At 45.2% G+C, this 13,470-nt stretch overlaps 1 protein-coding gene across 8 annotated transcripts in view; it reads left to right on the forward strand.

Annotated features, from left to right (window-relative positions):
• Positions 1-2,307: 2,307 nt before the first annotated feature.
• The window catches only part of dlg1a (discs large MAGUK scaffold protein 1a), a 389,839-nt gene continuing 378,676 nt past the window's right edge, over positions 2,308-13,470 (forward strand). For 5 of the 8 annotated variants that reach the window (XM_045687910.1, XM_045687907.1, XM_045687908.1 and 2 more), the window contains exons 1-2: positions 2,308-3,137; positions 3,551-3,682. In XM_045687910.1, the coding sequence (XP_045543866.1) occupies positions 3,119-3,137; positions 3,551-3,682 (151 nt within the window). In that variant the 5' untranslated portion in view covers positions 2,308-3,118. The remainder of the gene's footprint in view (positions 3,138-3,550; positions 3,683-13,470) is intronic. The other 3 variants (XM_045687911.1, XM_045687913.1, XM_045687915.1) reach the window with 1 other exon arrangement.

Consider the following 13,470-nt stretch of genomic DNA (forward strand, 5'->3'; position numbering starts at 1 on the left):
TGGTGAACCTTTCCAACCCTGCTACCAAAAGATGTCTTAGAGGTATTCTCCTCTGCAGAACCTCTAGTAAACATACAGAGAGCAAGGAACCATTCATAAAACATGACTACCTGAAAATAACATCCTCTCCTTGCCTCTCCCCTCCCTTGTCTCCTCTCCTCTCTCCTTGCCTTTTCCCTCCCATGTCTACTCTCCTCTCTCCTTCTTCTTCCCTCCCTTGTCTCCTCTTCTACTCTCCTCTCTCCTTGCCTCTTCCCTTCCTTGTCTCCTCTCCTACTCTCCTCTCTCCTTGCCTCTTCCTGCCATTGTCTCCTCTCCTCTCTCCTTGCCTCTTCCCTCCCTTGTCTTCTCTCCTCCTCTCTCCTTTCCTCTTCCCTCCTACTCTCCTTGCCTCTTCCCTCCCTTGTCTCCTCTCCTCCTTTCCTCTTTTTTCCTCCTCTCCCCTCCGCTTCTCTCCCTCTCCCCCCTCTTCACTCCCCCTCCCCTCCTCTCCTCCTCTTCCCTCCCTCCCTCTCCTCCTCTTCCCTCCCTCCCTCTCCCCCTCCCTCCCCTCCTCTTTCCTCCCTCTCCTCTCCTCCACTCCCCTTTCCTCTCTTCTCCTCTTCTCTCCTCCCCTCGTTTCCTCTTTCCCCCTCCTCTTCACTCCTCTCCCCTCTCATCCTCTTCCCTCCCTCCTCCTCTCTCCTCTCCTCTTCCCTCCCCTCCTCTCATCCTCTCTCCTCCCTCCCTCCCTCCCTCCCCCTCTCCTCTTTCTCCTCTCCTTTCTTCTCCTCCCCTCCCCTCCCTTCCCCCCTTCTCTCCTTCCCATTCCTCACTGCTGTCTAATCTGGGCCACAGTGCTGCTGCTAGCTGGTCTGTGTAAATGTGAGCGAGTGCAGCATCAGGAACAGACAGGCCAGGGTTATTTATATCATACCATACCATACAGAGAACCAGCCAGGCCAGAGTTTATGTGAGTATATAGATGACAGACACCAGAAATATAAATCTGAGACAACACCAAATAGAGCGCTGCTAACCGGTGCACAATGGGTCAGTTTAGCATGACAATGCGAGAATCGGGAAGGAGGGAGGGAGAGAGAGAGGGAGAGAGACTCAGATCTAGACCATAAATCTGTAGGGAATATGGACCTGTTTCTAATGGTGGTGAACGACAGCAGGTTCTCTGATAAAATGGAGTCCTTGGTATGAACAGTAAGCAGTGACTGTAAATGGATTAATTCATTCATTCATTCATGTATTTATTAGACATTTTCCAGGATGAAATCTCTTGAGATGCACCATCTCATTTTCAAGAATTTCCACTATTTTTGTTTTAAATATTTATGAATCATATGGCAACTATTGTCTTATAATAATAACAATGAAATAATAATACAAATAATAATAAACTTTAATTTACAGCAAACCAAAGTTTCAAACACTCACCCACATAAAAAATAAGTAAATGAATGAATGAATGAATACAGGTTGACAGCATCTGTGCTATGTATGGAAAAGATAGTTGATGCTTGGGGATAGTTGGATTTGTCAGGTATCAGACTGGGAACCCAGCACACCAAATCCGGGTGCACTAACCAGGTGCCAATAGGACTAAACCATCTGACTGTGGTCTTGGCGGCTAAGGCAGGATGAGCATCGCAGCTCTATATTGATTATGTGTGTGTAGTGTCGTGGACAATATTCAATAAGTCCCATGGCACTGAACTGGTGAAGTCCTCACACTAACCAGGTATTGGGATTATTACTATCAATCTGACATGTCAGGGTGTAATCTTCCAATTCATTGCCTGTCCTCCATAGTTTAATCTTCATTTTATTTCACCTTTATTTAACCAGGTAGGCCAGTTGAGAACAAGTTCTCATTTACAACTGCGACCTGGCCAAGATAAAGCAAAGCAGTTCCACAAAACAACAACACAATCTCATCAAACACCCTATTATTACAATTCTCTCTATGCAAATATTTGTATTTGAACATTAACAAATGAAAAAATTAACATAGTATTACAGTTCATTTAAACCAAATGTGTTTCACCCTCCTGAAAAACCTGTGTGTGCTTCATTGTAACTTTTGTTAGTCTATGCAACAATGTTTTGGCTACAATGACACTCTTCAAAAAACACTGTAAAACCCGAGCCAACACCATGTTTGTTAATATATAGGTTTTAGACCACTCAATGTGAAGTGACCTTTGAAAGCAGTTGAACGTTTTGTAGTAATGAACGGTGAGCTCTCACCTCCGGTGTAACTCTGCAGCCTGCCGACACCATCGGGTGGCGAGAGGTTGATCATGTGATCCGATTCCACACTTTGGACGCCATTTTGGAGGAAAGTTTGGAATTCCTGATACACTGGTGGAAAAAACAGGAGGGCAGAGCGCCGAGCTAGGGAACTTTGACTTGTGGAAATATTGCCGGACCGAGAGAGATAAAAGCATGAGAGCGGGAAACGAATAATTCAGCACTCAGAAAAAAAAGAGGATTTACTCCCTAAATGCACAGACTGAACTTTGGGATTCGTTACTCGCAGTTTCTTCTGCCACTTTGAACTGCACATGTTCTCAGATTTTCAGGCTGCTCAATGAATTGCACGGTACAGAGCTGGGTTTACTGAGAACCGGTTTGTTTATGTTTAGTGTATGAGAAATGGTTGGAGATACGAACGTGACATACGGTAATAGTGTTTCACATAGCTGTTAGTGGTAAACTGGTGTCGGAATCGTGCGCTGTCTCTGGCAGTAACCTAAATGAACCCTGTCAGTTAGCCCTGCCAGCGATACAAGCTGGTCACATTGGCATTCACGGCGGGTCATCTGAATAGCCTATAATCTACAAAAAAAAATCGGATTCATTGCATTTTTGTAGTCCAGTAAGAAAAAAACGGTGCCTTTTGTAGTCTATTGAATAGGCAGGAGCTATAGCGCACATTGCGTTTTTTGAGGAGAGAAGAGACTAGTTTCTGTTCATGCTAAAACGGTGCAAACTCCTGGCTCTGCCCCTCTGGCAACTGTAGCAAAGGATATCTGAAGCAAGGGAGTGTAGGCTACTACACCAAACATTAGCCTGCACGAAACAGTGCCTGCGTTTACTTTTCCTGCTGCACTTGGGAGCTGTCATGCCTATACGAAAGAAAGGTGAGAATCCCGATTCGTCTGTTTTGTGATAGATAGCACATCTCATGTAATGGCAGCCTGCTATGAAAGCGATATGCTACAGAATGTCAATAGCTGTAGCAAGCTAAAGCAAACGACAGCAGGCCAATGCAGACGAATATTACAAAAAAATTGCCACCTCATGTGTTGCCACATCAATTGATATCGTGCAACAAATATAGCGACAGTCAGAGCTACATATGTTGCATATTACACGTGAGTTGTTGCCAATGCATTCTGCCACCTGACTTTCTCTCAGTCACCGATTTAAATATGAAACCCTTAGCCAGTCTGTTGATATCACATAACCTATATCAATCCTTTGATTATGTATTAATGTAGTTGCCATTTATTCACTCATTGCCTTGTTGGTTGTTGATATGTTTTGTTTACAGATGCTCAAAGAGCTTTACTGCTCATGGAGGAATACAAGACGAAACTTGGACAGACAGAAGACCGACAACTCAGACAGTCACTAGAAAGAGTCATCAACATCTTTCAGAGCAACCTCTTCCAAGCCTTGATAGGTATGATACCCCTTCATTCAAACCCAGGCCTAGTGTGTTCACAAAGTCTGTCAAATCAGTCCACTTCCTCTACTTTTCCCCTGTATTGTCACCTGCCTAACCTGCTTGAGCAATGCAAACAGGTTTTTCTGTTTTTACCCGGAACCTGCCTCTCCCCTACCCGGAGCACACTGATCTCAACATGCTGGAGATTGAAATGTTTTACCCAGCAAGGAAGACAGTCACTTGATTCCAACAGAATGGTCATTATAAATATGTTTAATTTGAATCATTTCAAGTTATCCTGTGCCTTCTCTAGGTTTCATAACTGTAATGACATAGTAACTACTGTACAACTAACTCATTTCAAACTGAATTTGTTTAGTTTCCTATCGCTACAATTCAGTCATTAATTTCTGTGGGATATCTTTTAGTTTACTGACTTGTAATAACTTTCTTGTTCCCAAAGTAACCTACTGACTACTTGGCATGAGGGTGGCGTAGTGTAAAGTCTTGTCCTATAAGCTTTGACACCACGGCAACACCACGACAACACTACGGAGCAGGAATTCCCAATGTGTTGCTCATTCTGGCGTGCCCCTCCTCTCCTTATTGTAGTATTGACCCAGAAGTGGTGGTTTTCGGGTGCCTGGCCTCCTACCAAGAACCTGTCTCGACTGTCTTGAGTTACATCTCTGTTTTTAAACTGTGTGTGTGTGTTGGCTATGTTCCCCCTTTTATAGGCCCTGCATTGCAGTATAAGGCTAGTATAATTATTTGTTTTACAGCCGATTAAACTGCACCCAAAGAATCAAACAAAACATTGTGGGCTGGGTGCTGAAATCAGTCATTTTTGATAAAAACTTCATTTTATGTGACGTCAGAGCTGCAGTCCACCCACGCTGCTCGAGTCCATCGTAAATCGTGGAGTTGAGTTTAGTCGGCTAGTATTTCTTTACTGTTTTGATTGAATATAGTCCTAGACAGGTTGAGTCGTCTATGTGCTATAATCTGTTACAGTAGCCAATAAAGGGTGTGTGTGTTGTACTGTAGATTGTTGGACTTTGTAACAACACTTCCTCTAATATGCCCTTTAGATCTAAGGTCTGCCTGGAAGATATCCGGCTGCTCACTAGGCAGATACTGGCTGTTGCTTTACTCAGTTTGTTTTGGGGTTGTACCTCCAACAAAAGTTGAAGAATGGTCACATTTGATCACGGCAGTACTCATGTTACATTTGTTTGAGTGAAAGGTTCCGTAGATGTCCGTCACCCCAGAGAAGATGCTGTGAACCGGTGCTTAATAGCAGTTGTTCCAGGATGAAAGACACCATTAACAACCCTGTCATCTCTGGGAAGACACTTTTTTCTTTTTTGTGATAGAACTTCCAGTCCGGACAGTTAGGCTAACTCATTTGCTTCCTTTCCACCAGCCCACCCCTAGGGCCACCGCCACCCCTACAGTAACTCTTATGGATTGAAACCCTTCCATTCACTGGTGTAATTGAAGAGCAGTGGTTGTTGATTGGCTAAGCACTCCTCATTGTCCTCTACATGTTCTTTTAATCTCATTAGCTGGTCCTCCTGTCTCTCTCTCCCCCCCGTCTCTGTCTCTCCCCCTGTCTCTCTGTCTCTGTCTCTCCCCCTGTTTCTCTCCCCCTGTTTCTCTCCCCCTGTTTCTCTCCCCCTGTTTCTCTCCCTCTGTCTTTCTCTCTGTCTCTGTCTCTCTCCCTGTCTGTCTCTCCCCCTGTCTCTGTCTCTCCCCCTGTCTGTCTCTCCCCCTGTTTCTGTCTGTCTCTCCCCCTGTCTCTCCCCCTGTCTCTGCCCCTGTCTTTCTCTCTGTCTCTCCCCCTGTCTCTGTCTCCCCGTCTCTGTCTCTGTCTCCCCCTGTCTCTCCCCCATCTGTCTCTTTGTGTTTCTCTCTGTCTCTCCTGTCTCTCCCCTGTCTCTCTCTGTCTCTTTGTTTCCCCCTGTCTCTCTGTCTCTCCCCCTGTCTCTGTCTCTCCCCCTGTCTCTGTCTCTCCCCCTGTCTCTGTCTCTTTGTGTTTCTCTCTGTCTCTCTCCTGTCTCTCTGTCTCTTTGTTTCCCCCTGTCTCTCCCCTGTCTCTCCCCGTCTGTCTCTTTGTGTTTCTCTCTCTCCCCCTGTCTCTCTCGCCCCCTCTCTCCCCCTGTCTCTCTCGCCCCCTCTCTCCCCCTGTCTCTCGCCCCCTCTCTCCCCCTGTCTCTGTCTCTCCCCCTGTCTCTCTCGCCCCCTCTCTCCCCCTGTCTCTGTCTCTTTGTGTTTCTCTCTGTCTCTCCCCCTGTCTCTGTCTCTCCCCCTGTCTCTCTCGCCCCCTCTCTCCCCCTGTCTCTGTCTCTTTGTGTTTCTCTCTGTCTCTCCCCCTGTCTCTGTCTCTCCCCCTGTCTCTCTCGCCCCCTCTCTCCCCCTGTCTCTCGCCCCTCTCTCCCCCTGTCTCTCTCTCCCCTGTCTCTCTCGCCCCCTCTCTCCCCCTGTCTCTGTCTCTTTGTGTTTCTCTCTGTCTCTCCCCCTGTCTCTCTGTCTCTCCCCCTGTCTCCCAACCCCAGTGTTTTATTCTTTGATCAGTTCACACCGAAGATTTATTGACCCTTGCATGGTTACACAGGTTCAGGCATTATACACACATGACTGACTGCTGATAAGTACACAGACATACAGTACAGTAATCTACTACGCACGCACACGCTTACACACACTCCCTCTGACCCTCTCTCGTTCACTCCTCCCTCCCTACTTTTGGGTCCTGTTGTTGGTTGCTGATGAAAAAGCGGAATAAGATGGGAAGCAATCTGGTCTGTGTAAGATATGTATGATAAAAGTCAGGCGTGTAATCCGACTACTGACATGATTACTCTGATGCTACTGCTGCTAATCCCTTCTGATTTACTTGCTGGTCAGAGAGCGTCTTCAGGGGAGAGAGTGTGTGTGTCATTTTTCAAGATGTAGACTAGCAGCTTTATCCAACTCTTATTGGACCTGATCACAGTGCAGAAGTAGAAGAGGCTGGTTTTAGTTGAATAGTAACCCAGGTCTGTTTTACTTGTACAAATATGAATGTGGCTACTGCACTCAATACACATTCAAAACCTTTTTACAGCTGGTTATAGTTTTAGGGCTGGGGCAGCTGTATCAAACCACCTGGATAGAGATTGAGTATGCATATGTATGTGTGTGTGTGTGTGTGTGTTTGAGAAGGGAGGATACAGTTCAATCTGAATTGCATAGACACACCCAAGGTGATGAATTACATTCATGGTATGCTTTGAAACCTGATAAAAAGTCTAATTCATTTCATCCTCCTCCTCCCCCTGTATGTCAGAGAGCTGTATAGAGCTCCACCCAGGGCCCATTATGCCACACCAGGGTATCCTGCTCTAATTATTTCCTATAGCAGCCTATCCTATATATAGTGTCAGGCAGTCTTCAATGGTGCAAGGTGAATACAGCAGACAGGAAGAAAGGCAGACAGGCAGGCCAGCTATCTTCAGTGTGTCTTTGGTCTAATAGAAACTGCGTCTTGATTTTGACGTTTTGGGTATTGGCAAAAAATATTATTTATTTTTTTACCTTTTATTTAACCAGCTAGGCTAGTTGAGAACAAGTTCTCATTTACAACTGCGATCTGGCCAAGATAAAGCAAAGCAGTGCGACAAAAACAACACAGAGTTACACATGGGATAAACAAACGTACAGTCAATAACACAATAGAAAAAAATCTATATACAGTGTGTGTAAATGTAGTAAGATTAGGGAGGTAAGGCAATAAATAGGCCATAGTGGCAAAATAATTACAATTTAGCATTAGCACTGGAGTGATAGATGTGCAGATGTTGTGCAAGTAGAGATACTGGGGTGCAAAAGAGGAAGAAGATAAATAACAGTATGGTGATGAGGTAGTTGGGTGGGCTATTTACAGATGGGCTGGGTACTGGTGCAGTGATCGGTAAGCTGCTCTGACAGCTGATGCTTAAAGTTAGAGAGGGAGATATGTCTCCAGCATCAGTGAATTTGTATTTTTTTTGCAATTCATTCCAGTCATTGGCAGCAGAGAACTGGAAGGAAAGGCAGCCAAAGGAGAAGTTGGCTTTGGGGATGACCAGTGAGATATACTTGCTGGAGCGTGTGCTACGGGTGGGTGTTGCTATGGTGACCAGTGAGCTGAGATAAGGCAGGGTTTTACCTAGCAAAGACTTATAGATGACCTGGAGCCAGTGGGTTTGGCGACGAATATGAAGCGAGGGCCAGCCAACGAGAGCATACAGGTCGCAGTGGTGGGTAGTATATTGGGCTTTGGTGACAAAACGGATGGCACAGTGATAGACTACATCCAATTTGCTGAGTAGAGTGTTGGAGGCTATTTAGTAAATAACATCGCTGAAGTCGAGGATCAGTAGGATAGTCAGTTTTACGAGGGTATGTTTGGCAACATATGTGAAGGAGGCTTTGTTGCGAAACAGGAAGCCGATTCTAGATTTGATTTTGGATTGGAGATGCTTAATGTGAGTCTGGAGGGAGAGTTTACAGTCTAACCAGACACCTAGGTATTTGTAGTTGTCCACATATTCAAAGTCAGAACCGTCCAGAGTAGTGATGCTAGTCGGGCGGGCGGGTGCGGGCAGCGATCGGTTGAAGAGCATGCATTTAGTTTTACTTGCATTTAAGAACAGTTGGAGGCCACGGAAGGAGTGTTGTATGGCATTGAAGCTCGTCTGGAGGTTTGTTAACACAGTGTCCAAAGAAGGGCCAGAATTATACAGAATGGTGTCGTCTGCGTAGAGGTGGATCAGAGAATCACCAGCAGCAAGAGCGACATCATTGATATATATATATACATACACACACACACACACACACACACACACACACACACACACACAGAGAATCGGCCGGAGTCGGCCCGAGAATTGAACCCTGTGGCACCCCTATAGAGACTGCCAGAGGTCCGGACAACAGGCCCTCCGATTTGACACACTGAACTCTGTCTGAGAAATAGTTGGTGAACCAGGCGAGGCAGTCATTTGAGAAACCAAGGCTGTTGAGTCTGCCGATGAGAATGCGGTGATTGACAGAGTCAAACCTTGGCCAGGTCGATGAAGACGGCTGCACAGTACTGTCTTTTATCGATGGCGGTTATGATATCGTTTAGGACCTTGAGCGTGGCTGAGGTGCACCCATGACCAGCTTGGAAACCAGATTGCATAGGGGAAAAGGTACAGTGGAATTCGAAATGGTCTGTTATCTGTTTATTAACTTGGCTTTCGAAGACTTTAGAAAGACAGGGCAGGATAGATATAGGTCTGTAACAGTTTGGGTCTAGAGTGTCTCCCCTTTTGAAGAGGGGGATGACCGCAGCAGCTTTTCAATCTTTAGGGATCTCAGACGATACGAGAGAGAGGTTGAACAGGCTAGTAATAGGGGTTGCAACAATTGCGGCGGATAATTTTAGAGAGGGTCCAGATTTTGTAGCCCAGCTGATTTGTAGGGGTCCAGATTTTGCAGCTCTTTCAGAACATCAGCTATCTGGATTTGGGTGAAGGAGAAGTGTGGGGGGGGGGGTTGGGAAGTTGCTGTGGGGGGTGCAGAGATGTTGGCCGGGGTAGCCAGGTGGAAAGCATGGCCAGCCGTGGAAAAATGCTTCTTGAAATTCTCGATTATCATAGATTTATCGGTGGTGACAGTGTTTCCTAGCCTCAGTGCAGTGGGCAGCTGGGAGGAGGTGCTCTTATTCTCCATGGACTTCATGTTCCAAAACCTTTTGGAGTTTGTGCTACAGGATGAAAATTTCTGTTTGAAAAAGCTAGCCTTTGCTTTCTTAATTGACTGTGTATATTTGTTCCTAACTTCCCTGAAAAGTTGCATATCGCGGGGGCTATTCGATACTAATGCAGTACCCCACAGGATGTTTTTGTGCTGGTCAAGGGCAGTCAGGTCTGGTGTGAAGCAAGAGCTGTTACATTTACATTTTAGTCATTTAGCAGATGCTCTTATCCAGAGTGACTTACAGTAGTGAATACATACATTTCATTTCATGCATTTTTTTTGTTATTTTTTTTTTGTACTGGCCCCCCGTGGGAATCGAACCCACAACCCTGGCGTTGCACACACCGTGCTGGCGTTGCAAACACCATGCTCTACCAACTGAGCTCAGTGGCTCAGTTCTTAGTTCTACATTTTTTGAATGGGGCATGCTTATTTAAGATGGTGAGAAAGGCACTTTTTAAAGAATAACCAGGCATCCTCTACTGACGGGATGAAATGTCAAACACTAAGTTGTAAAGGGACTTGCTATGCTGGGCCTGCTATAAGCAGCGTTATCCTGTGTGTGTGTGTGTGTGCGCTTTTCTCCTACCACCCACACACTCTTCTCTGGCCTCCAAGCTCAGGTATCTGGTAATGGTATGATGACTTGCAGACCTGCCTTCACGTCAGTCCCCTCTTAGCAGGTCAGAGTCAACATGCCTTGACCTGGTGCCCATGGGTTAGAGGTGAAAGGTCAGGGACCTTGACTAACTTTAACCCTGTGAAGGACTATATATTTAAAAGCTAGACTGACTGAGGAATACACTAGTTCTAAGCTGTAGTGCTGTACTTTCTCTCACATATGATGTAAGATAAGTGGTTTACCATGGGGGTTCCCTCCAGTGTAATTCCTTCCTGGTTGTAACCTGAGACAGAGCTTAATAATCTTGGGCTCTCCCTCTAAGTGTTGTGTATCAGAGCCTCACCACCTTACCTGGTCTAGGCTCTGCCATGCCCTGCAAACAACCCTCCATTTTGGCATCATACTGACTGGAGGAAGGACAGGGCAGGGCAGGGCAGGGCAGCTGTGCCCTCTGCAGAACCATGCCTAACTCAGAGCTATAAATATCACATTTTATTTGTCACGTGCTGAATAAAGAGGTGTAGACCTTACTCTAAAATGCTTACTTACAAGCCCTTAACCAACAATACAGTTTTAAGAAAATATTTACAAAAAAAACTAAAGAGAGAGAGGAAACACAAGTAACAATATTGAGGCTATATACAGGGGGTACTGGTACCGAGTCAGTGTGGGGGTACAGGTTAGTCGAGGTAATTGAGGTAATATGTACATGTTGGTAGGGGTGAAGTGACTATGCATAGATAATAAACAGTGAGTAGCAGCAGCGTAAAAAGAATGGGAGCGGGGGTCAATGAAATAGTCCGGTGGCCATTTGATTAGCTGTTCAGCAGTCTTATGGCTTGGGGGTAGAAGCTGTTAAAAACCTAAGGATCCACCCCTTTTTCCCCAATTTGACTAAAATGACATGCCCTAATCTAACTGCCTGTAGCTCAGGACCTGAAGCAAGGATATGCATATTCTTGATATCATTTGAAAGGAAACACTTTGATGTTTGTGGAAATGTGAAATTAATGTAGGAGAATATAACACATTAGATCTGGTGAAAGATAATACAAAGAAAAATCCATATTTTGTAAGTTTTTTTAAAATGTTGTACTGTCTTTGAAATGCAAGAGAAAGGCCATAATGTATTATTCCAGCAAAGTTTTAGACTGATCCAATGGACCATCCATTGCATTTCTGTTCAAAATGTTGTATCAAGACTGCCCGAATGTTCCCAATTGGTTTATTAATAACTTTTCAAGTTCATAACTGTGCATTCTCCTCAAACAATAGCATGGTATTATTTCACTGTAATAACAACTGTAAATTGGACCGTGCAGTTAGATTAACAAGAATTTAAGATTTCTGCCAAAATCAGATATGTCTATGTACTGGGAAATGTTCTTGTTACATACAACCTCATGCTAATTGCATTAACGCACATTAGCTCAACTGTCCCGAGGGTGGGACACCGATCTGTAGAGATCCTTAAGAGGTTTAAGAAGCCTTTTGGACCTAGACTTGGCGCTCCGGTACCAATTTCCGTGCAGAAGCAGAGAGAACAGTCTATGACAATGGGGCTGGAGTCTTTGGTGATTTTTAGGGCCTTCCTCTGACACCGCCTGGTATAGAGGTCCTGGATGGCAGGAAGCGTAGCCCCAGTGATGTACTGGACCGTACGCACTACCCTCTGTAGCGCCTTGCCGTTGCCATACCAGGCGGTGATGCAGCTAGTCAGGATGCTCTTGATGGTGTAGCTGTACAACTTTTTGAGGATTTGAGGACCCATGCCAAATCTTTTCAGTCGCCTGAGGTGGAATAGGCGTTGTCGTGCCCTCGTCACAACTGTCTTAGTGTGTTTGAACCATGATAGTTTGTTGATGTGGACACCAAGGAACTTGAAGCTCTCAACCTGCTCCACTACAGCCCTGTCAATGAGAATGGGGGTGTGCTTGGTTCCTCCTTTTCCTCTTGTTCACAAACATCTCCTTTGTCTTGATCACGTTGAGGGAGAGATTGTTGTCCTGGCACCACACTGCCAGGTCTCTGACCTCCTCCCTATAGGCTATCTCATTGTTGTCGGGGATCAGGCCTACCACAGTTGTCGTCTGCAGACTTAATGATGGTGTTGGAGTCGTGCTTGGCCATGCAGTCATGGGTGAACAGGGAGTACATTAGGGGACTAAGCACACACCCCTGAGGGCCCATGTGTTGAGGATGAGTTTGCCAGATGTGTTGTTGCCTGCTCTTACCACCTGGGGGCGGCCCATCAGGAAGCTCAGGATCCAGTTGCAGAGGGAGGTGTTTAGTCCCAAGGTCCTTAGCTTAGTAAAGAGCTTTGAGTGCACTATGGTGTTGAACGCTGAGCTGTAGTCAATGAACAGCATTCTCACATAGGTGTTCCTTTTTGTCCAAGTGGGAAAGGGCAGTGTGGAATGCAATAGAGATTGTGTCATCTGTGGATCTGTTGGGGCGGTATGTGAATTGGAGTGGGTCTAGGGTTTCTGTGATGATGGTGTTGATGTACACTACAAATTCAGGCAAACTATCATCCATGTTGCCATCAAATGCTCCACCATGACATTTGTTTGGATTCTCAAAACATTTGTAGCCAACATCTGCGGACTTTACTAAAACGGTTTCTGATAGGCCTGTTTGTATTTAGTTCCTACAAAATGCAAGATAATATGAAAACGTGTTCCTTTTAATCGAGGTCTGCTTCTTTTCCTTTTACAAGATATTTTAGCTTAGTCAGCATGAGAGTGTTATTTTTCTCTTCTCCTGTTCAAGTGGTGTGAAGTTCTGTAGCTTGACCTCACAGTGACCTCTACATCTGCATGGCAACACAGAACTTCCGTAGTAATCATCAATCAGTTACCAACCCAGTACCATACGCTAGTGTAGTCTCTGGTGATTCGGTTCTGAATCCCTACCAGTCCTGTTTGCACATCTGTAAACCTGCCACATGTACCGTGTTTACCGAGCAGTTAGCCAAGCTAAGCTCCCTAGTGAAAGGCTAAACATAGCCAAGTTGTGTGAGTGAAGGGCTGAAATGGGTAGTGTGCACACGATATGAGAGCTAATTGTCACTTAGTTTGTTTCAGTGAAGGATCAGATCCAGACAAGATCTACAGTTCAATCACAGAATGGAACACATAAAGAATAAAATAAATGTTTGAACTATTAACCAATATTCAATAAATAGGATGGGGGGAAAAAAATAATATCGTGCATATCTTTATTTTTTTAATTTAACCTTTTATTTAACTAGGCAAGTCAGTTAAGGACAAATTCTTATTTTCAATGACAGCCTAGGAACAGTGGGTTAAGTGCCTTGTTCAGGGGGCAGAACGACAGGTTTTTACCTTGTCAGCTCAGGGATTTGATCTTGCAACCACTAGGCTACCTGCCGCCCCGCTCTGATCAT

This window comes from Salmo salar, chromosome ssa10 (assembly GCF_905237065.1).
Source record: "Salmo salar chromosome ssa10, Ssal_v3.1, whole genome shotgun sequence".
Taxonomy (NCBI): domain Eukaryota; kingdom Metazoa; phylum Chordata; class Actinopteri; order Salmoniformes; family Salmonidae; genus Salmo; species Salmo salar.